The sequence below is a fragment of the Portunus trituberculatus genome, chromosome 41, assembly GCF_017591435.1.
Source record: "Portunus trituberculatus isolate SZX2019 chromosome 41, ASM1759143v1, whole genome shotgun sequence".
Taxonomy (NCBI): Eukaryota; Metazoa; Arthropoda; class Malacostraca; order Decapoda; family Portunidae; genus Portunus; species Portunus trituberculatus.
This window is the reverse complement of record NC_059295.1, coordinates 8,644,506-8,669,504: the sequence shown is the minus strand read 5'-3', so window position 1 is coordinate 8,669,504 and position 24,999 is coordinate 8,644,506. Positions and strand designations below refer to the sequence as shown.

At 36.9% G+C, this 24,999-nt stretch overlaps 2 protein-coding genes across 2 annotated transcripts in view; both read right to left on the bottom strand.

Moving 5' to 3' along the window:
• The window catches only part of LOC123517194 (transcriptional regulator ATRX-like), a 166,385-nt gene that overhangs the window by 39,865 nt on the left and 101,521 nt on the right, over window positions 1-24,999 (bottom strand). Inside the window, 2 exon segments of the mRNA XM_045277199.1 lie at window positions 3,079-3,256; window positions 9,792-10,010. Of these exon segments, the coding sequence (XP_045133134.1) occupies window positions 3,079-3,256; window positions 9,792-10,010 (397 nt within the window).
• Window positions 1,244-2,501, bottom strand: LOC123517193 (protein FAM200B-like). Its single transcript, XM_045277198.1, has one exon. It carries the CDS (start codon window positions 1,750-1,752, stop codon window positions 1,261-1,263), a length of 492 nt encoding a protein of 163 aa, XP_045133133.1. The 5' UTR covers window positions 1,753-2,501; the 3' UTR covers window positions 1,244-1,260.

The window sequence follows — 24,999 nt, the reverse complement described above, 5'->3', positions numbered from 1 at the left end:
CAACAGGCAACCATCTGAGTCCCTGCCTGTGGAGGTATCAGTGCTACAGGGCTCAATCCTGTGGAATATATATGTGGACGACCTTCTCCAGCTACTGCCAGGAGTCACAGCCTATGCCGATGACTGCACTCTCTCCTATACCTATTGACGCCAAGACAGTGGGCGTGCTGTTGAGGCCATCAATCAGCAGCTATGAGTGATAGAGGAGTGGGGTGCTTGCTGGCAGGTGACATTTGCTCTGGAGAAGACACAGGCAATGGTGATCTCCTGGCATCAATGGCAGGAAAGTTGTATTTTGGTGCCGCTGCTCTCCAACTCCAAGAAGACGTCAAGAGTACTTTGAGTAGAGGCAGATTGAGGACTGAGGTTTGACAGTACAGGGACATAAGCTATCCATGTATGGAGTATGCTTTGCATGTATTAGGGGTTTCACTCATTGTTCTTCTAGAACAGGGGTTCTCAAACTTTTTAACTCGTCGACCCCCCAGTGAGACTTCAAAATTTTCATCGACCCCCTAGCTTTAAATTAAAGAAAAAAAAAAATTACCAATGTCAAAAGCAATAGTAGTAGTAGTAGTAGTAAGTAGTACTAGTAGAAGTAGTAGTAGTAGTGGTAGTAGTAAGAAGTAGTAGTAGTAGTAGTAGTAGTAGTAGTAGTAGTAGTAGTAGTAGTAGTAGTAGTTAACATGCAGTACGTATTATAAAATCGTTAAACACAGTATGAAAATATGTCGAAGTGTACGAATATATGCAACTTAATTCTCAGTGCAACATACCTTTTCCTCCTTCAATGTTGACATCATTAATGTGAAGGATGTGCCTGATGGGCCTCAACAAGGATGCTGATTTTAGGTTGCAGGTTGGTGAGCTTCAGCCGTAGGTCGCCTCGTTCTTCCAAGCTTAGTCTGTTCCTCTGCTTTGTTAAGACTGCATTTGCATGACTGAAACCAGCTTCAACCATGTATGAACTTGGGAAAGCAAGTAAAAATGGCTCAACCACTGCACAAAGCTGAGGATATTTAGCAACGTTGTTCTCGTTGATCCAGAATTCACGGAGGCCTTTTCTTCTGAACAAGGCACTTGCTTCCAGGTCCACAGTCATGTCAATGAATTCTTCCTTCAAATGTAATGGAATGTCTGCATTCCCTATCTCAACATCAAACGGTGTTAGGATCCATTCAGGCACATTCATTTTCTCCAGGTCTTCAAAGCGCACTTTAAAGTCTTCAATTAAATTCTCCAGATGAGTTATGTATGTTTCTAGGTCACCATCAGAAATTTTTTCACTTTGTACCTGTTGTAAGTTTGAAAATACTGAAAATCTCTACGGGCCAGTGAAGCTCTGAACAAGCCAAGCTTGCCTTGGAATCCCAGTAGAACTGTCCTGGCCTGAATGATGGTAACATCTTTACCCTGCAGGCGTTTTTGTGTCTCATTAAATTTAGAATAGAGGTCTGCCAAATAGAAAAGGGCATTTTTGCATTTTTTCAACTCTTCACATAGAGATGAGTCCACGTCTGCCAGGAACTGAAGAGTTGAGCTGTACAAGTCAAGGTCTTTGTGTTTCTTATCAGAGTGAACTCTTTCAAGGTGGTCCTTCATCTTTGCAGGTTTCATGGCATCATTACTGAAAGTCTTTTCACACAAGAGACATAATGGCATGGTGTCATTGCTTAATGAAGTAATGAATCCATATTTCAAATATTCCTGAGAATACTGGCGGCATTTCTTCTTAGCAGCTACAGCAGCCATTATGTCTATTACACACAATTTTCAATGCGTCACAATAATCAATTCACGGACCAGTTACGGGAGCTAAGAGTACACTGAATGCGAGAGCAGCGAGACAGCGAGATGTGTGGGTGGGGCGGGGTGGGGCGGGGAATACGCTCGCTCACTCAGTACAGGACAGAGACAGGAATGCTTCCTGTACGGACCCTGGTACGGGCAGTAGAGGTGCGAGACAAGGAAGATTGGTTGAATGTAGTGTTGCCAGCACTGCTAAAATTTCCTATTGTTTGAAATCAATAAATTATGTTTTTTTTTTATTTAATGGTGCCCGATATTCTTCAGATGTTTACAAATTATAATCTGGGATTTCTAGTCGGGGGCTTCAAAGGTCCCTTCGACTCCAGCAGTACCATTTACTGACTCTTCGATTATTCATCGACCCCCTTTCGACCCCCTGGATATTCATCGACCCCTTGGATGGTCCCATCGACCCCTGGGGGTCGATATCGACCACTTTGAGAACCCCTGTTCTAGAAGGATGGAGTCAAAAACTTTTTATAAGCTTTTTATGTGATCAACTCTACTCTGATTGTCTTCAGTCTCTTTCTCACTGCTGCAATATTGCATCTCTTGTTATCTTCTATCACTATTTTTAGGCTAACAGCTCTTCTGATCTTGCTAATAGCATGCCTCCTCTCCTCCTGCAATCCTGCTGCATAAGACTTTCTTCTTTCTCTCAACTCTATTCTGTCCCCCTATCTAATGCAAGAATTAACCAGTATTCTCAATCATTTATTCCTTCCTCTGGCAAACTCTGGAACTCTCCCAGCCAGCTTGAATTTCCACCTTCCTATAACTTAATCTCATTAAAAGAGAGGTTTCAAGACATTTATCTTTCAGTTTTAGCTAACTCTTTTAACCACCGCTTGGGAATGAACACCTCAGTGGGACTTTTTTTTATAGTATTTTTTGTTGCCATTGGCAAAAAACATGGCAAACATTGTACTAGCCACAAAACAGCCCATGCTGTATTCATTCACTCAACAATCCATATCACTATCAGCCACAATACATATATATCACTTGCATTACAAGTCACAATCATACCACATATTTTTTTCTTCACATTCAGCATGATGTAGTATTGTTGCACAGTGATCTGCAGGTGATTCAGAATTGAACCAGACCTGATGATATTTGCACAAGTCTGTTCATTAAATGTTAATAAATCAAGGAATGTCTGTATATCCCTAAAGCCTCCAAGTTAACAGTTGCATTGATTCCTTGAGTGTGTAACTAGGAGATACATATCTTACATTTTGCCAAAAAAGTACTTCAAACACTCACCTGTGCAACAAAACGGTAAATATAGCTTGGCTTCTTCTGGCCAAACCTGTATACCCTGAATATGGACTGAGTGTCATGAGAGGGATTCCATGACGAGTCAAAAATAATTACTCGGTTCGCTCCCACCAAGTTGATACCCAAGCCTCCAGCCTTGGTGGAAATCAGGAAAAGGCGACACCTGATGGCAAAAATAAATTTCATCAACAAAAGAAGCCTTGTTTAATATGAGGTGAGTCTCTCTCAATTCATATACAAATACTCCCTGATATATGATTGGGTTAGGTTCCTAAAAATCCAATCGTAAAGTGACAAATCATATAGCAAACTTTAAAAAGTTAATACAAAAAAATGAAATGCTTCCAAGACCTTTATATATGTGCCCTCTAAAAGACATGAAACTCATGAAATATCACATGTAAATACAGTTATTGCATAAAGTAATTAAACATTACATAAATGAAACAAAGACAAGAACAAAGCAATGAAACAATAACAAATAAACAAATGCCACTATAGTAAACCTCCAAATTTACTCTGGAATATATTCTAAAGGCAACCATGATGTATTATAATCAACACTAAAATGATTTATTGTTTCTCTTATTAAGAAAAATTATAAAGGTATTCACTAATGATGGATGAAATGAATGAAAATGAAGTGATTGTGCAGCTCAATATATCAGAAAACTCACCTGCATTTCAAGACATATCATATTCATAAAATATAGCAAATATTTGATAATTTTGAAATATTGTGCTACCTACCAATAGGCCTGGGTATTTCCTAACCCACATCAATATTTAGTTTGTATTATATCAAATAAAATGGCAAATTTCTTCTTGATACAGTGGGATTTCCAGCATTGTAAAAAATAGTTAAGTACCTATATATATAAAAAATGTAAAAGTGAACAGGTAATAAATGAACTGTGCAAAACTGGGAGATGACTGTACTTGAGTGCAGATTGTTCAATCAGGATAAAATAAAAGCAAAACATAAGTAAAGAACAAATACTGTAAAAATGAAATATCCTGTAGTGGTGAATTGTATAATTATAAGGGAATACCTGTATTGGTATAAACAACATACAAGACGTCTGTATTTACTTCATAATTTTTTTTTAAATGAACAGTTTCTCTAAAATAAAATGTTGGTAAAATGAAAAATACGAGTAGCAGCCATTTGACTGTTGCAGGAAGAACAGACTCTTGGTCAGATTCTTAAACAGTACCTTCCACCTTTGACAAAGGCTACAAAGTGATGCAGCCTTTGTGGTAGTCCTATTCTTAAATGTTGCCCTCCTCTCCTCATTCCCTTCTGTCTCAAAGGTAGTGGAGGTGTTGTGCATCTTTCTTGTCCAGGAAATTATAGAATTATTAATTCAATGTGATTTGTCACATGATATATGCCAGGAATATTATCCCATATTCATACATTTATTGTTAATGCATTTAACAAAATAAACCAAGAGTATAATTTGGTGGTGGTTGGTAGCAGTGTTTGTTGACCATCACCTCAGTTGCTAGCCACACAGTCCTGACCTGACCAGTCCAGACCACACTGCCACACCATTCCACCACAAGCAACATGAAACATTTTATGAAGAGAACTAGCCCTATTACTGCTGCAGAACGTGATTTATTAGTAGACTTGGTGAGCCAGGAATAGTGCTTGTCAATAAAAACATAGATGGCCATGTAGTGGCCTTAACACGGAAGGAATCACCATCTTCAATTGTGCAGGCTATGGGAAGAGGACAGTCCACCAGCTATCTATATAAATGGCTACTCAGCAAGCCATAAAGACACACAACTGATCATAAGCTAAGTAGAATTCTGACAGAAAACTTGGGATATGTAGACGCGGTGATTGAAGCTGGCAGTGGCGATGTTGCTGACAGTTGTTGTTCCTAGTCCTACTTCTGGGTTTGGTTCCGATCACAATTTTTGTAAAGTAGGCTATTTGAACGATAACCTATAAATTTTCATGTTTCTAAAATCAATTATTTCACAAAAAAACTAACAATAATAGGTATTTAGGCAAAATTTATGCAAAGGTAATGACAAAGACATGGGTTTTGGTTCACCTTTGTGGCAAAAGTAAATCCTGCCTGAGTGTTGCCTTCCTGAGCTGTAGGAAGGCAGCATTCACTCTTAAGAATACCAGTCTCTTCCGGACAGTACCCTTCAACTGACTAGGGTGGAAGGTATTGTTTAAGAATCTGGCCATAAAAGTCCAAAAATGGAAACATGTTTCCATTACTGTTTGACTTTTTAGGCGTTCGTCACATCACAAGAATATGATCATTCAAACACTGTTAATGGGCACACATATTGTTTCTAAGGAATTTGTAAGGGTCCAGTGGTTAGAATAACAGCAAACACTGTGCAAAATACGTTCTATATAATGAGAGAATCTTGCTGTACAGAGTGTGAACATCACCACAGAGGCTGGCTAGTGACTGACTAAGATTCCATGCAATCCCACATACAAAATAGTGAAAAAAAATAATAAATAAATAAAAAATAAAACACAAATGAAAAAACAAAAAATAATGATGATAGTGATAATAGATAAATAACACTAATAAGAACAACAACAACAACAACAACAACAACAACAACAACAACAATAATAATAATAATAATAATAATAATAATAATAATAATAATAACAATAATAATGTAATAGTCATAATTCTTCCTTCCTTCATCATTAAGTATCATATGTTTCCTCTCTCTTCTTCCTCTGTTTCAGCCACACATGTACTTCCTAAAATAAGTCACCAGTCCTCTCTCACTCCCTTGAGACCTTGGCTCCCCAGGGACCCTAACTCCCAGATTAAATTCTTCTCTCTCCATGACTTGTTCTGATTGACAAAACTCTGTCCTCTGATTGGTTAATTCTCACCATCTCTCACTAGCCAAAACAAATCCATTTCAGCTTTCATATTGGCCACCTGAATTCTCTTTTTTCCCCTTGCATGATTGCTTGGCCAACTCCTTCACCCACCTTCACTTTCTGTCATCTCATGCCGCTATTAATCCACCAGCCTCACCAGAAGACTTGCACAGAAGATAGGTGTGTGGTCATTTTTAGTCTGTGCTCAGTAGTATGTGATATATCTTGATGGCAACTTAATATTAAATTTTTTTGTGTGGAATTGGCATGCATATATTTATATGAATAAAATTTAGCTTTTGTTATTTATACTTTCCTTTCTGGATTTTCACCAGTATACTTTAAATCAAGCTACAGATCATAATAAATAAAAAAAAACATCCAAATTCACGTTTTACCATGTCCACTTGTAAAATTTAATTCTGGCAACATTTCATATAAAGTTGCCAGAACAAATGACAAATGTGGTGAGTTTTTGTCATATTTTGCATATTCTGTGCTTTGAACACCATAGGAAGCTGGCCAACTCTTAAAATATTGCCAGTGGTGGAATTCAAAGGTAGCTGTCAGCATTGAAGTATCAATGACATAATGTTTCCAGGCATCACTCATCAAAACAAAACCTATTATTTTAACCTTCTAAGTGTACATAACAGTGATATCCACCTCTTTCTTTAATTGAAAGATTATATTTTGAAGTGAATGCATTGTGATTTCTTAAACAACTCAACAAATACAAGAAAATAGCAAAAAGAAAAAGTGTGGTGACTTTATATGAGTTGAAGGTTGAGTTGACTGTATTGTATGATAGTGAACCAAACACAGTAAACTCAGTTTTCCACAGTTCAATAATCACTAGTTCACTTTCATATGTTTTTTTCATATTGGAACCAAACTATTTCTACAATGCATGAAATCTCACTTTATTCTTTATTGGGGAAAAATTGGTTATTACCGTATTTGATGGCTCATAAGATGTACCCAGTTTTGGCAGACATTGGAGAGAGAGAGAGAGAGAGAGAGAGAGAGAGAGAGAGAGAGAGAGAGAGAGAGAGAGAGAGAGAGAGAGAGAGAGAGAGAGAGAGAGAGAGAGAGAGAGAGAGCGCAGATATAAGCTCTGAATATGAATTCAAGGATTTCACCTGACATTTGAAGACTCACATGCATTTAGATCATTATCAGATCCTATTTAAAAACTTAAATATTTGCTAGTAGCCTACGTGCCAATCCTGTTGTGAGATGTTTAAACATGTACTGTAACTGGCATATGGTGTTAGCACTGACTGTGAGAGACTACAGGACTAATATTCATTTTTAATTGTATGGAAGTGTGTGTGTCTTACCTCAAGGAGTAACAGCATTACACTATAAAGAATGCAGAGAGTCTTCCCCGTGTCAAGATCAAGATCGCCGATTGCATGTTTTGCTTTGCTTCATGTGGTGTATGCCAAATTTTTCCTGACTGGTGTCACTCTATGTGAATTACTGGTATCTACGATCTATTATATATTATTGCTTTGAAAGAAAAGTTGTTTTGTGGTATAGTACCAATCATCACTTTGTTTACATGTATGAAGATGTCTGGGGTTTGATTTCATAGCCTCTGTTGCCACAGACTGACCACTAAGCACTGCCTCAATCCTGAACCTTGGCCTCATAGGACAAAGGCTGATTTCCTGAGACTTTTTTTTGGAGAAAAGGTAAATCTTATGAACCATCAAATATGGTATATTTGATAAAATACAAGCTAATTCAAGGCGTAGGTTGAGGAAATATTCAAGATGTTATAGCAGAAGCCCCACAATTGGCTGGAGCCTTACCAGTAGCCAATCAAAGCACTCTTTATATTTCTAATTGCTTCTGATCAGCTGCTGAAGACATGCACCTTCTCCAAAGAAAAGAGCAGGACTACACTGCCTCCCTACAGATCTGCAATTCCCATTTCACTACATGTCTCTATCTTAACTACATAACTGTGCTTACTTCACCCATTCACCACTTAGGCCGCTTTCACACCAAGGTGGCACGTCACACGTAGCAAGTGGCAAGCCATGTAATGTGCCACGTGAAAATGAACATCCAGAAACATGAAACTTTTCACACCAAAGTGGCGTGGCACGTCACATGTGCCACGTGCAATGTGGCACGCCACTTGGGAATCACACTTGCCTGTTATTTTTTAATGTGTGACTTGCCATCCCGGACTGTGATGCCAAATTTTAATGGAACTTTCACTTCAAAACTTATTACTAGACGATATACTATTATTCCTTTTAATTTTTAATAACAAAATATACAATAATAAGAAAACTTGGATGTATGGCACATGTTGATTAGTTTTCAAGAGACTAGACAGATCTGGTCAAGCACATGTGATAACAATGCCTGTGAGAGGGACACTTAGCTGTGTAGGACACAGTTGTCTTTTTATTGCCAGTTGTCTTTCGTGCGTGCTCTCGTGCACAACTACAAATGTGCCTCTTCCAGACAATAAACTATTTAACATAAAATACCAGATAGCAAAAATTTCTTTCCACATTCGGTACAAAAGCTGGAACTTAACTTCATCGAGCTCTAGTTGCTTTCCAACTACATAAACACTGAGTTTCTACATTATCTTTATGATATGGATGTATCCAGAATTTCTTCCTTTTTCTTCTTCTGCAGGTGACTATAGTACCAATGAAAGCAACAATACCCTCCTCATCTGATCATGCCATCTTGCGCACTGTGAAGTGAACTGCCATCCTGAGACGCGTGGCGATGTGCTATCTTGGTCTTGTCACTTGCCACCTGCCATTTGCCATGTGCAATGTGCCACCTTGGTGTGAAAGCAGCCTTATTTTCACTTATTTGTGCCTGCTAAAGAGCTGGAAATGCTCTGTTTCACTGTGCAGTACATTATCAACTTCAGTATTGTACTGTATAGCTACTTAATCATCATTATTCATCCTATTCTTCATCAATGAGTACCAGAATTGATTCTTGGTAACTCTTAACTGTGACATATGTCATATGATAGCGTGCAACTGCAAATTACATCATGATATGACGGTTATTTCTAAACTTGTTGACATATATTTTGCTCCCCAGCCTTGAAATGAAATTTGTCAATTCTTTACTGTATTTACAAACAAGTGCTTGTGTTACTGTAGAAGAAACTTTTACTTTACAGTAAGCTATGTAAAAATAGTGTAGCCTGCTGTACAGATAAAAATAGAAGATCATGAATTGTAAGTGAAGCTCCTACTATTCATCACAATACTATACTCATCTACATATATTCCTCCCCACCACAACAACTATCTGTCTATCAACTTCCTCACCACCATAACTATTATCTACCAGTTAGTTCACTGTAACACTAGTTCACTGCCCACTAGCTCCCGTAATGAGGTAATATTTGATTTTCCTATACTTTTAACATAAAAATTATTTTTAAAGCATTTTCATGATAATTGTGCACCATGGGTATGACTATCAGAATCTGATTGCTTAATTTACGAAGTAATAGAGACAATAAATAGACATTTTAGGGGTAGCATCAATATATCACAGATTTTAGTATTCATAGATGATTTTGGAACATAACTCTGTGATAAACTGTGGGCTTAGTGTAGTAAAGAGTACTTACACTGTATTAGCATAAGACGATGACACCATCACTGTTGTCATACCTCATTAGTAACAACACTTTTGTAGTCAAAGATCTTTGATTTCTATGCTAAATGTATCATGTAGAACTGATGTCTTTGTGAGGTCTGTCATCGGTGAATTTCCTAATAGCTAACTCGCAAAAAAGCAACATTACCGTTCATTGGATGTATCGTTGAAGATTCTACACAAAGTTTTTCTTGAATCAGCAGCAGTGGAGCCATCAAGACGCAAGTAATCTCGATCCCTTTTCCAGTGTTTGTAGGGTAAAGGTAATGAGTCTTCAGGTTTTGGGAGTTCTATATCCCCAGAGTCAATAGCCTGTAGGAACCCCTCTATCATGTCCAATGTTAAGAGTGACTGACTGAAAACCAATCTGAAAAATAGCACAAGAAATTAGTATATGCATTTCTAAAATACAATGCATCTTTATACAGCAAACCCAAAATTACACAATAATTCATCCACTATCTTTCAGTTTTCCATTCAACTTGAATTATGCCTGCTTACTTGCAAATACTGGTAATATAATAGCCCATTCAATACAACAGTAATGTCTTCACAATGTCTCTTTCCAAGTGTTAAGTTGTTGGTTGCTTGAAATGAATGGAAAGAAAAGGTTGTCTATGGATGTATTAGTACTGACAGCAGTGTACAAAGGTGAAATATGGAAAATGAGAAGAAAAGGCCTTGAACGGAATGGATGGATAGTGTGAAGAGTTTTAGGAAATATTTATTGAGCAAGAAGAGTGGCTATGCTTGATGGCTGTGAAAGAAAAGGTTTTCAGTCTTCAGGAGTCTAAGGCATATTTACTTGCATCTGGGTTTATCAAATCTTTTATAGTTTAACAAAGTTTAAGCAACTCTATCAGCGTTTGATGAAGTGAGATCAGGGCACATCTAAGCACCTGACCAAAATGTAAGTAAATATCTTTCCCAATGGTCATCCTGCTAACCAATGTTCAACAAATGTTTTGGAGGGAATATCAGCTCTCAAGAGCCAGAATGAGGGATGAACCATGGAAAGCATCGCATGACCCACACATCAATTACTGCATATTTTAATGAATAAGACGACTTTCAGATAGGATGACTCCCAAATTTGTCTGAATTTAATGGTCTTATGTGATATTGATGATACAAAATTAAATCCAAACTATCAAACCATCTGTGATGAAGTTCGGGTTAGTGAGCACCAAACAACTGAGAGTGATGTACTGTATATACCAGTAGAATGAACGAAATACCTTGAATGTATTATTAGTAATACAATACCACAATCTTCATGTGTCAGATTGTCAGTTGTAATCTTCTACTATGCAGAGTGGTATTTTGCCATAATGGACATTACAGTAACAAATTTTGTTTCATAACAGACTGGTCAGGTACTGGCCAAATTTTTTGGGCCGTAATGGCAAAAAAGAAATGGCAAATTTTTTTTTCCATGGATCCATGGTTTGCAAGGCTGTGTTGGTGAATACACATACACGATAAACAAGCCCAAAAAAGTCAAAAGAAAAATGAATAATTGAAGCCTACTAATGAACGCTCTGTCTAGCCCCCCCGCCATGATGTGGGTGTGTTGTTGATGTCACTTATAATCAACCCTCACTGTAAGCAATAAGTGGCATAGCAGCAGAAACTAAGTGATGTCAACAACACAGCCATTTAGTAAGCATTCAGTCCATTTCACTCTGTAAGCCATTCTATTTTTCTGTGCATCAAGTTGGCTGTTTTTGCATGTGTATATAAACTTATATAATTTTTGCTGGTTATTTTTGGGCTTAAAAGTTAACTCTTTCATTTCAGCATTCAGCATTTTTCAATAACTGAATATCTAAAACTTAATAATAAATTGTTAAAAGCACTGAAGAAGGTGGTTTAAATGATTAAAATATCTTTTACATTATCAAAAGAATAAGTTATAGCAAAAAGAGAAAAGGAAAGGGAAAAGGGTTAAGGATCTCATGGACAAATCTCTTTCTGTAACAGACAATTCACAGCAACTGGCACCCCTCATCCCGAAAGTGTCTATTATGACAAGGCACTACTTTATCATGTTTCTTTTTTATTAGATGCACTGACATTCTATAAGTGTTTCTCAGAAAAAAAAGTTTTATCTCTCTACAACACTGCAAGCTGGAAAGATTCACATTCTCCCCAGTTTGTTTTCCTTTACTGCTTCTCCTTGGATTCACACCTTAAAAGACCTTAATACAGCTCCTTCAGCTTTGGAAAAACTAAGGAAAATTTTCACTTCTTGTTTTGTCATTTGCACGCAATGCCAGCAGATATCTATTGTATGTATTGTGCTTAACTTCCCAAAGTCATAATATAAGGCTGTTGTTTATATATAATGGTTTTTGTGTAAAGTTTTAACTCATTAATTACTAATGACATACTAGAGTACTTTTGTAAAATTTTGGTTGCATAACTGATGAAATACATGAATATGTCATTGCTTATTGATGATACACAAGACTTAATTTTTTTTGTTTGTATGATTTTCATGAAGCGACAAGTTGACTCACTGGCACCTTTTGTTTCAAAGAGTTTGGGGGATGTTACTATAGTACTTCTCCTAAAACATCATTTACAGAATTGATTAAGTATGTCATAACTTCCTGAAAATACAAGGAACTTAACTTTTTTAGAGCTTGTATGATCTTTATGACTTATTGACAATAGACAAGGACATTGGGGACATAGGCCCAAGGTGGTGATGATGTGAAGCATGTGGCAGTGTACAACTGACACACATTACATCATGGTGTCTTTTTCTCCTTCTAAAAGTTATTCTAAGTGTGATATGACCCATGAAAGATAATTAGAATGGTCAGATGATAATGAAAATGAAATCACAAGGATTCATAAGTGATTTGCATGACTACTATTAGTACAGAATAATGATCAGACAAGCAGTGACAAGGAAAATGAATGATGTGAATTGTGACAATAAAGAAACAGTCCACAACCTTACACTTCATGCACTCATTCACCTCACTTACACTCATGACTGATCCCTTTGCTGATCACTGTCCTGGCACTGTTTCAGCACTAATTGAGGATTTTGTTGGTGTTCATCCTGATGTACAGAGGATTAACATGACTGCTTTGGACTGCTTCCAGTCCAGTTCAATGTAATGAAACACTTATTATCTTGTGTCTACTGCTCTGCATAGGAAATTACATAAAACAATCTTTAATTTAAATACAGTGATACCTCGCGATAACAGACACTTCAGCGGTGAGGGGTTGTTCATTACTGAGCAATGTCTGTTACTGAGAGCAGATTGTCTGCAAGATCCTCAAACCTCACTCTTTCCTTTTTTCAGTAATTTATTCTCTATTAATAATGCAAAAAATTATTTTTAACATTTAAACCACCTTATTCTACACTCAGTGCTGAAATGATAGAGTCAATTTTCATTTAATTTCTAGGTGGGGTGAGGAGATACCTGACTCGGAGGCAGCTCTCTCTCTCTCTCTCTCTCTCTCTATGGAAATAATGATGATAGAAAGTGACTTTTCATAACAGGTATGTACATTATGAAATAAACCCACATATGTTTTAGAGAAAAATTATAGTTTGCATGCTCTTGGCCATTTTTTTAGAGATGAGAAATGAAACAAAGCATTAATTTTTATAGTAAACTAATCTATTTCTTCCATAAAAAAAAAAAAAAGATAAATAAAATCATTTCCAGCAGTCGCATCAGTACTAATCCTGGTATAAGTGAATCATACACCTTTGTAATGATGATGAGTCAAGTAAGACATGGTATCATATACAACCTATGTCCTGCAGGATCTCATACAGTATCTAAGGGGAGGGAGGGAACACACACACACACACACACACACACACACAAAGAAGAGGAAAGAGTATAGGATGTGATTAAGAAAGAACAGGCATGGAGAGTCCAAGATAAGAAAGACAAGGATAATTTTCAGGAGGTGATTCAGGAACAGCTAAAAGAAAAAGATGAGAATATGACAAACAAAATCATAGGAATCCTTAAGGAAAAAGAAAATCTAGTAAGGGAAATTGCAGAAAACAAAAAGTGTAATCATATTTGGTCTGAAAGAAGGGAAAAAGAGGAAATGAAATCAGTCAAAGACCTACTAAAGAATCTAAATGACGAGGATAGACAGAACTTAGATGAGGAGGTAGAAGAAATCCACAGAATGGGACCATATCAAGAAAGAACAGTGAGACCAATTAAGATACTACTAAAATCACATGCAGCAACAGAAGAAATACTATATAGAACAACAAAACTCAGAGAAACAGAAGGTTGCAAGGATATATATATATACATATATATATATATATATATATATATATATATATATATATATATATATATATATATATATATATATATATATATGAGGAAGAAAGGAAGAACTGGTGGCAGAAGCAAGGGAACAAAAATAATGAAAGGACAGAGGAGGAAAAGAAGACATTTTTTTTAGAGAATTCTAGGAGACAGGATAAGAAAATGGTATATAAAAGAGAAGGAAGAGAAAAAAAATGGAGCAAATTTAACTAAAGGTGATAAAAGCAAGAGATTAAAAATTATGTATACGAACATAGATGGGGTTTTATCAAATAAATTAGAATTAAGAGATTGCATAAAGAAAGAAGAGTCGGATATTGTATGTATGGCTATATATATATAATATATATATATATACATAATATTATTACATACATACACATATACATACACACACATATTATTATATATATACAAGAAACAAAATTAAATGAGGCAATAAAATAGATAGATATGGATAATATATATATATATATATATATATATATATATATATATATATATATATATATATATATATATATATATATATATATATATATATATATATATATATATATATATATATATATATATATATATATATATATATATATCCTTGCAACCTTCTGTTTCTCTGAGTTTTGTTGTTCTATTTTTTTCTCTTCCTTCTCTTTTATATACCGCTTTCTTATCCTGTCTCCTAGAATTCTCTAAAAATGTCTTCTTTTCCTCCTCTGTCCTTTCATTATTTTTTTTTCCCTTGCTTCTGCCACCAGTTCTTCCTTTCTTCCTCATTTCTCTCTCTCTCTCTCTCTCTCTCTCTCTCTCTCTCTCTCTCTCTCTCTCTCTCTATATATATATATATATATATATATATATATATATATATATATATATATAAATAGAAATGAGGAAGAAAGGAAGAACTGGTGGCAGAGGCAAGGGAAAAAAAAAATGAAAGGACAGAGGAGGAAAAGAAGACATTTTTTTTAGAGAATTCTAGGAGACAGGATAAGAAAATGGTATATAAAAGAGAAGGAAGAGAAAAAAATGGAGCAAATTTAACTAAAGGTGATAAAAGCAAGAGATTAAAAATTATGTATACGAACATAGATGGGGTTTTATCAAATAAATTAGAATTAAGAGATTGCATAAAGAAAGAAGAGTCGGATATTGTATGTATGGCTGAAACAAAATTAAATGAGGCAATAAAAATAGATATGGATAATATAATAATATATATATATATATATATATATATATATATATATATATATATATATATATATATATATATATATATATATATCCTTGCAACCTTCTGTTTCTCTGAGTTTTGTTGTTCTATCTTTTTTCTCTTCCTTCTCTTTTATATACCGCTTTCTTATCCTGTCTCCTATAATTCTCTAAAAAATGTCTTCTTTTCCTCCTCTGTCCTTTCATTATTTTTTTCCTTGCTTCTGCCACCAGTTCTTCCTTTCTTCATCCTCTCTCTCTCTCTCTCTCTCTCTCTCTCTCTCTCTCTCTCTCTCTCTCTCTCTCTCTCTCTCTATATATATATATATATATATATATATATATATATATATATATATATATATAAATAGAAATGAGGAAGAAAGGAAGAACTGGTGGCAAAGGCAAGGGAAAAAAAAAATGAAAGGACAGAGGAGGAAAAGAAGACATTTTTTAGAGAGAATTCTAGGAGACAGGATAAGAAAATGGTATATAAAAGAGAAGGAAGAGAAAAAAATGGAGCAAATTTAACTAAAGGTGATAAAAGCAAGAGATTAAAAATGATGTATACGAACATAGATGGGGTTTTATCAAATAAATTAGAATTAAGAGATTGCATAAAGAAAGAAAAGTCGGATATTGTATGTATGGCTGAAACAAAATTAAATGAGGCAATAAAAATAGATATGGATAATAGGTATAATATATGGAGGAGAGACAGAGTGGGTAAAGGAGGAGGAGGAGTCATGATGAAGTTAAGGAAAAAGATGGTGGTAAACCAAGTGGAGTGTGGGGAAGGTAAAGCAGAAGTACTGTATATTAAGATACATATTAATAAAAAAAGTTAACAATCATTGGAACATATGTGCCACCAAAACAAATTCATGGACCAATCAAGAATATAAAGACATGATAGATGACACAATAAGGAGTCTAATGAGTCATTAAAGAAAGGAGAAAAATGATATTAGTAGGAGACTTCAACTGTAAGGAGGTGGACTGGGAAAATTATGAAAGTGGTATGGTGGAAAAAGCCTGGGGAGATAGATTCCTGAATCTAATGATAGATAATATGATGGACCAAAGAGTAAAGGAAAACACAAGATTCAGAGGAAACGATTAGCTGGCGAGATTGGACCTGGTTTTTACAAGGGGATATACAAATGAGCGATGATATACCGTATTTTACGGCTTACAAGACGCATTTTTTTTTTTCCTAAAAAATACCCTAAAAAATACTAATGCGTCTTCCAAGACGAATTTTGTATTGTAAGGCAACACCCAATCCCAAGTGAGCTTGGACATTTGACCGATAGCGACCTGAATTTGTATGTTGAGTCATTCCATTATGATGTTAGCTTAAGTACTATTTAATTCAGCCTTTTATATTATGTAAACTCAGTACTTAGCTGTTACAAGTATTTCCAATACCACGATCCTTCCTGCAGCCTACTTGGTATATGGAGAAAACGGGCCACTCCCTTGTTTCATAGCAACACACACGTACGTACGTACATGTACAAGAACGCACACACGTCAGGTGACTTTATACCTTTATTGATAGAACATCCAAGCGACTTACTCATTCAAGCAAGAGTCAAAATTCCACTTGTGAATTATATTCACAATGATGAAGGCTGTGAAGCACGATTGCAAAATAAAATAAATACCAACTGCAGCACTGACGCGTTCGGTTTCAGCGATTGGACAAGTGATTTCGTAATGTAAATAATACGTCCAATACATGCCATCTCCCGCCACTAAAACGTATTTACCTATGGTGTTTTTATCTACATAGTTTTAAATTTGTGGTGAGTGCTCCAGCAAATTTGTAATGAGTGGTGAAAAAATAGTGTCTTGCAGAATCCTTGCTTCTTATGTTTTTGTGTTCAGTGGTCGGGTATATGGTGAATGTGTTCTTGTATGAGAATGACTTTTTTTTTCTTAGAAATTTCTTTCAAATATTAGGGTGCGTCTTCCAAGATGCAGCGTCTTACAAGCCATAAAATACGGTAAGTGCCCATTGGGAAAGAGTGACCATGTAATATTAGAAATGGATATAGAAGAGGGAAAGGAAGATAGAGACGAATCATACAAAGGAGACCGATTAAATTACAGAAAGGCTGATATTGAGAACCTCAAGAACTATTTCAAAAACATTAACTGGGAGGAGATGGAAAACTTAGAGGGTGCAAGAGAAATAAAACTTATTTTTGGAAATATACAAAACAGGAGTCATGGAATATGTCCCGAAATATAGACCTAAAGAAGAAGGAAAGAAAGATTGGTTTAAGCGCACGGGTTCGAATCCTGTCCACGGTCCGAGTGTAGGTTGGGTTTCCTCACTCGGGGCAACGGTTTCCTAGTGGGTGGGCTTTGAGATAGAGGTACCCCAAAAAGTATCCCCTTTAAGCCCATAAATTTCTATGAAAAGCCCACATGGTATAAATATAAATAAAAAAAAAAAAAAAAAAAAAAAAAAAAAAAAAACGCAAGGTGTGCTACGGCAAAGGAGAAAAGAGTTGAAGCATGGAAAAGGTGGAGGAGAAATAGCAATCCAGAAAATCAGGAAAACTTCAAAGTAGCGAGAAATGAATAAGCTAAGGTGAGGAAGGAAGAAGAAAGGAACTATGAAAAGGACATTGTCGAAAAATGTAAGGAGCAACCAAATTTGTTCTGCAGATTCATAAATGGGAAAATAAGGCAAAAAGAAATAATAGAAAGGTTAAAGGAGAAAACGGGATGGTGGAAGACCCAAAAAGTATGGCAGAACTGTTAAATTGTAAATTTCAGGAGGTCTTTACTAAGGAATCCAAATTTGAAAAACCGCAGGGTAATAGAGAGACTGTCTATATGAAAGAGATTCAAGTAACCAAGCTTGAAATAAAAGAGTTGATGACGGAATTAGATGAAGAGAAGGCAATGGGACTGTATGAAGTCTCAGGCAGAATAGTAAAAGAATGTAGGGAAGAACTAGCAAGTCCTATATACAACATCATAAAATGGTCAATAGAAAATGGAACAGTACCAGTAAAATGGAAAAGAGCTGAGGTGGTTCCCATATATAAGAGCAGAAGGAAGGAAGAACCTTTAAATTACAGATCGGTATCACTAACTAGTGTAATATGCAAGATGTGTGAAAGAGTAATAAAGAAACAATGGATCGAGTTCCTTGAAGACAACAAATTATTATCAAATAGCCAATTTGGTTTTAGAAAAGGTCGGCCGTGTGTAACAAATTTACTAAGTTTCTACTCTAGAATAGTTGATAAAGTACAAAAGAGAGAGGGATGGATTGACTGTATTTATTTGGATTTAAAAAAAGGCATTTGATAAAGTGCCACATGCAAGATTACTGTAGAAGTTTAAGGAGAAGGGTGGCTTAAAAGGAAGCACATTGAGATGGATGGAAAATCATTTGAGGGGGAGAGAAATACGGACAGTAGTTAAAGATATGAAGTCCAAGTGGAGAGCAGCAGAAAGTGGAGTGCCACAGGGGTCAGTATTGGCGCCAATACTTTTTCTCATATATATAAACGACATGCCAGAGGGAGTGAACAGCTACATAAATCTGTTTGCGGACAATGTGAAACTATGCACAGTTATAAAGCAAAAAGAGGTTCGTGAAATACTGCAGGAAGACCTAAATAAGATCTGGAAATGGAGTAAAAAGTGGAAGATGGAATTCAATGTGGACAAAAGCCATGTCATGGAAATGGGAAAGAGTGAAAGACGACCTGTGGGAATCTATAAGATGGGAGATGGAGTAGAACTAGAGAAAGTAAAAAAGGTAAAGGACTTGGGAGTGACGATGGAAGAAAACAATCAACCGGTAAGCCATATTGATAAAATTTTCAGAGAGACATATAATTTGCTAAGGAATATTGGATTAGCATTTCACTACATGGACAAAGAAATGATGAAGAAATTGATAAGTACTATAATAAGACCCAGATTGGAATATGCAGTTGTGTGGACCCCCATAAAAACAAACACATCAGGAAGTTGGAGAGACTTCAAAAAATGGCTACAAGAATGATTCCAGAATTTGAAGGGATAACATATGAGGAGAGACTAACCCTTAGCCGGCGGTGGAACTATATATAGACGGTCCTGATTGTATCAAAAATTTGCGGGGTGACTATATATAGACTCGTCTCCAAAATTTATCCCTTGTATTTCTAAGCATCGACTATATATAGACGGCCACGTGTGAGTGCCCCCGAGCCACAAAAATGATAACTGGCAAGTCAAGAGTGGCCTTGGTGTACGTGACTTCTCACACTCATACCACACTCTGTTCCCAGCTTTCAGGCAGGGTGGAGTGCTCCTGTCTGCCTGTCATTCCACCAATATAGTATTATTTCTTGGACATATTTGGGAATTTTAGGCACAACCATGCTTCCTACAAGGAGGAGAATCACTGATGAGGATTTACAGCTGATTCTAGCGCATGATTTAGATGATGAGTTAGTAAGAGAGGAAACCATCACATAACTGAAAAGCAAAAACAAAAACAAAAAAATTGGGAGGGTGGAGGGAAACCACATCCAGGTCACAAGTCCTGGACACATTTTTAATGTGGGTGTGAGTGACTCCATTATTCTAGTAAACATATAAAGAAATTTCACTTTAAAGCCTAAAGTTTGATTTGAGAAACTTGTAAACACGGCGCGAAATTGCGGTAGAGTCTATATAAAGATGCTGTCAAAACGTAACAAAATGCGGTGTAACTAAATTTATGCTGCACACCAGTACGCGGCAGAAGCTATATATAGACGATTCACATTTTAGGAGACAGCCAACGTCCACTGCCGCCGGCTAGGGGCTAAAGGCTATGGATCTACTAACACTGGAACAGAGAAGGGAGAGAGGGGATCTGATACAAGTTTATAAATTGATTAACGGAATGGATCAAGTGGATAATGAGAAACTGATCCTGAGAGAAGAATAAGACATTCGAAGCACAAGATCGCATAGTAAAAAACTGAGGAAGGGAAGATGTCTGAGAGATGTTAAAAAATATAGTTTCCCACAAAGATGTGTTGAGACTTAGAACAGTTTGAGTGAGGAAGTGGTGTCAGCAACGAGTGTGCATAGTTTTAAAGAAAATTGGATAAGTGTAGATATGGAGACAGGGCCACACAAGCGTAAAGCCCAGGCCCTGTAAAACTACAACTAGGTAAATACACACACACACACACACACACACACACACACACACACACACACACACACACACACATCCAACCATAGACCTGACTGGACGTATCTGCCAGCGCTCTACAGATTAGGTTGAAGACAACGAGTTTTCAGCACTGCCCAACAATTACCTATGTGATTTTGTGCAAAGCTCAAGCATAGGTAATTGTCTGTGAGGTCTCTTGTCCAGTGAGTGTGTTTTGGGAGAATTTGTGGAGAGGGAGTGATGGCCCCGCAACGAAGTGGTGATCAGCTGATAGAAGTAAACAAACATGGAGCAAGTCATAGAAAGGGAAAGAACACCAGAACGAGGCTCTTTTCATGGATTTATGGATACACCAGGCGAATTACGGAACATCGGGATAGAAGGGTGGAGGAGGCCCTGGATAGAAGACATGGGAACATAATAAACATAGAGGAAAAGTCAGATCATGTCTTAAAAGATGACATATTCCGCAAAGAAGTGTACAACCTAACCAAGGAAATTGCAGTTTGTTGAAGGAAAAGATGGATCTGGAAAGTAAGTATGCAATCTTAGGGAAGCAGTGTGAGGAATTACGAAAGAGAATTACAGAAATGGAAAAAAAGTTCTGCGAGGGTGAAAAATGGGGGAAGCAAGCCTGCATTTCTCTGATTGATTCAAGGTTTGAGGAGACAAAGAAGAATAATGAGGTGCAAACCAACTTCAGAGAAATAATTAAACAACAAGAGAAAGAAAGGAGTGAGCTGGCCCAATGTCAGATTGTGAAAGTCATACAACAGAAAGAGACCATGGTGATGAATATTGTCAAAAGAAAGGGGAGTGTCATCGTGAGCGGATTAAGGGAGGATAATATCAGAAACTGGCAGGAAAGAAAGAAGAGGAGAGGATCAGGAATTTGCTAAACAAGATCTTGGAGGAGGATGATGTGTTTAATGAAGTTGAGGATTATATGTGGCTGGGAAAATACAAAGAAGGCAAGACAAGAGCTATAAACTATAAAGATAACATTGAAATCTCAAGTGACTGCAGAGGGACTACTTAGCAATGCATGGAAATTGAAGGATGCCCAGGAGACGAAGATGATTTATGTAAGAAGAAACATGACAGAGGAGGAAAGGGCTAAGATCAGGAAATTGGTGACGGAGGTGAGGAAGAAGAATGAGGCAAGATCGAAGGATGATAAGTTTTTTTAGAGGAAGTGAAAAATGAGAGGGTGTGGAAGAGGTGGTTCAACGGGAGGGAATATATACTCTGTTAAAGGAACAACCAAAGGAAAGGAAAGACATGAGAATATTGTATACTAATCTATAATAAATTATAGATTGTGGTGAAAAGATAGAATGAAGAAGAGTGAAGGTGGTACAATTGTGCTGACAAGAAAGAACTTGACAGTGAAGAACGTGAACCTTGGCAGGGATGGTGAAGAAGTGGTGGGCCTTGTGGTGACTGACGGAAGACAAGATATCAACATTGTAACTGTGTATGTACCACCAAAAACAAGTGCATGGCCAAATGAACAGTATGATGACATGGTGAGAAGCACAATAGAGAGAATGAAGATCGAAGTTGCAATAAAACACAGAGTTGTTATAGCTGGCAATTTCAACTGCAAAGAAGTCATGTGGGAAGAATACAAAGTGGGGAATGGTGGGGAATGGGGTGAGCAGTTGCTGGAAAATCTGTTGACTCATTGGGTGAGGCACCCAACAAGAGGTCGGCAGGGAGATACCCGTCGAGACTGGATTTGATATTTACAAAAAGAGTACAGGTAGGACAAGGGATAGAACATGAGTGCCCTTTGGGAAAGAGCGACCATGAATTGTTGAAGTTTTGTTTGGATGTGGGCTTGAGAGTGAAAAATGAGGATGGATACAAGGAGGAACACTTAAACTATGCCAGAGCGAGATGTAATGATTTGAGGAGGTACTTTGGCGACGTGGACTTATCTGCAATCTACCAAGAAGTAAGCATTCAATCAAAATACTACAAATTAATGGAAATATGTGTACAATAAGGCCGTGGAGAACTTAGTGCCAAAGTACACCAAGAAGACTCTAAGGAGAAACCAGTGGTTCAATAAAAATTGCGAGAAGGCAAAAAGTGAAAGAAAAAGCATGGAGAAAGTATAAGAGAAATAATGAAGAAGTGGAGAGAGAAGCATATAGAACTGCAAGAAATAGATACAGTATGTTGAAGTGAGACGAAAAGCATAAAAAAGAATATGAACAAAAAATAGTGGAAAATTGTGAAAGGGATCCAAAAATGTTTTACAAATCTATCAACAGTAAACTCCAGAAGAAAGAAATAGTTGAAAAAGTGAAAGTTGGGAATGACGTATATGAAGATGTCTCTGATATTGTTGCAAAGCTGAATGATTGCTTCAGAAACAAAACAGAATTCAATGGGAGCATACTACCTGAAGTGAAACAAATGCAGGATGTGATAGTCTTAAAGAGTGACATTGATAAAGTTGAAAATGGCATGGACGTCAACAAGTCAATGAGTCCGGATGGAGGGTCCGGTAGAATGTTAAAAGAATGTCAAGAGCAGTTGCTGGACCAATCTTGGATATTATGAAAACATCGACTACAACGAGACAAGTGCCAATGGAGTGTAAGAGGGCAGAGGTAGTACCAATATACAAGAGTGGATGTCAAATGAAACCACTGAATTATAGACCTGTTTCACTGACTAGTATTATATGTAAGATATGTGAAGAAGTGATAAAAGCCATGTGGTGTGAATTTCTAGAAAGTGAAGGAATCTTAAGAAAGAACCAGTTTGGCTTCAAAAAAGGAAAATCATGTATATCAAATATATTATGTTTCTACTCAAGAGTGGTTAATATTTTACAGGAGTGAGAGAGCTGGGTCAACTGTGTGTAACTTGATTTGAAAAAAAGCATTTGATAAGGTTCCACACAACAGGCTAATGTGGAAGCTGAGAAGTATTGGGAGGATAAGGGAAACCCTGGCAGACTGGATGAGAAACTACCTGACAGGCAGGGAAATGAGAACAGTAGTGAAGGGAGTGAAGTCGGAGTGGAGGAGAGTAACCAGTGGAATCCCCCAAGTTTCTGTGCTTGGTCCCATCATGTTTCTGATCTACATAAATGACATACCAGTGGGAGTAAAAAGTTACATGAGTATGTTCACAGATAACACAAAGATTATGAGGAGAATAAGAAACATGAAAGATTGTAACATGATGCAAGAGGATCTGAACAGGATATATAATTGGAGTGTAAAATGGCAGATGGAGTTCAACATTAACAAAAGTCATGTAATAAGAATAGGCAAAAGCAAATATAGCCCATATATGGAGTAAGAGCTGGGAAGATAATGACTGAAGTCAGTGAAGAAAGGGACTTAGGAGTGATAATACAGAACAACTTATCACCAGAAAAGTACATTAACAGAATATTTGGGAAACCTTACAGTACACTCCAAAGTATTGGATTCTCATTCAACTAGTTGGATGAGAATATGATAAAGAAAATATTAACCACCTTAATTAGATCTTTATTGAAATATGTAGTGGTGATATGGTCACCACATATGAAGAAATACATGAAGAAACTAGAAAGAGTGCAGTTGTGATCGGAGGTCCCCATCAGAGAAAATAGGGTGACAACATAAGCAGGATTAAAGGTAAGGAAGAGATCAAGAATGTTGGGTGTATCTCCAAAACAGTCAGGAATGCAAGTAAGGTGATACACCAGTTGCTCTAGGTCATGGAGGATAACAAAGTTGAAGGCTATTTCACCAGGGTGGTCAGTGAAGGAAGAGAAAAGCCAAAGCTGGTGGTGAACATTGAAATCTCCAAGAATGGAGATCTCTGCAAAAGGATAGAGGGACAGAATGTGCTCCACTTTGTAAGTTAAATAGTCAAAGAATTTACTATAGTCAGAGGAGTAATGGGAGAGATAGACAGCACAGATAAATTTAGTTTGAGTGACTGTTGAGTGTAAGCCAGATGGTGAAAAACCCGAAAGATTCGAGAGCGTGAACACGAGAGCAAGTTAAGTTGTTGCAAACATAGACGCAACATCCAGCTTTAGAACAAAAATGAGAATAGAGAAAGTAGGAGGGAACAGAGAAGGGGCTATTGTCAGTTGCCTCAGACAGCTGTGTTTCGGTGAGGAAAAGAAGATGAGGTTTAGTAGAGAAGAGGTGGTGTTCCACCTTGAAAATTAGATCTAAGACCACAAATGTTGCAGAAGTTAATGTAGAAAAAGTTAAGGGTGTCACGACATTTTGGGTCGCTAATGAGAGGGCAGTCCGATCTTGGGACATTTCTGGTCCCCTCCCCAGAAGGGGACTCTGAGGCTGGCTTTGGAGTCGCCATTATTTAAATTTTTAATTATAAGTGAAGGGTGTATATGTGGTAAGTGCATGTAGTTTTATGAAAAGTAGGAGAGTTGTCTTTAGAGGGCAGGCTGTGACTGCCTCCTTGAGTTGTGAGACACAAAGGGAAATGTTCAGCGAGATCACAACTAGCTTTAATGGAAGGTTCACAGCACCCCGAACTAGTGCTATTAGACCTCGCTGGGAGTAAATTATCGTTTTGGTAGGTGTCTACTACCTCCTCCAAACTGAAGATTCTTCTCATATACTAAA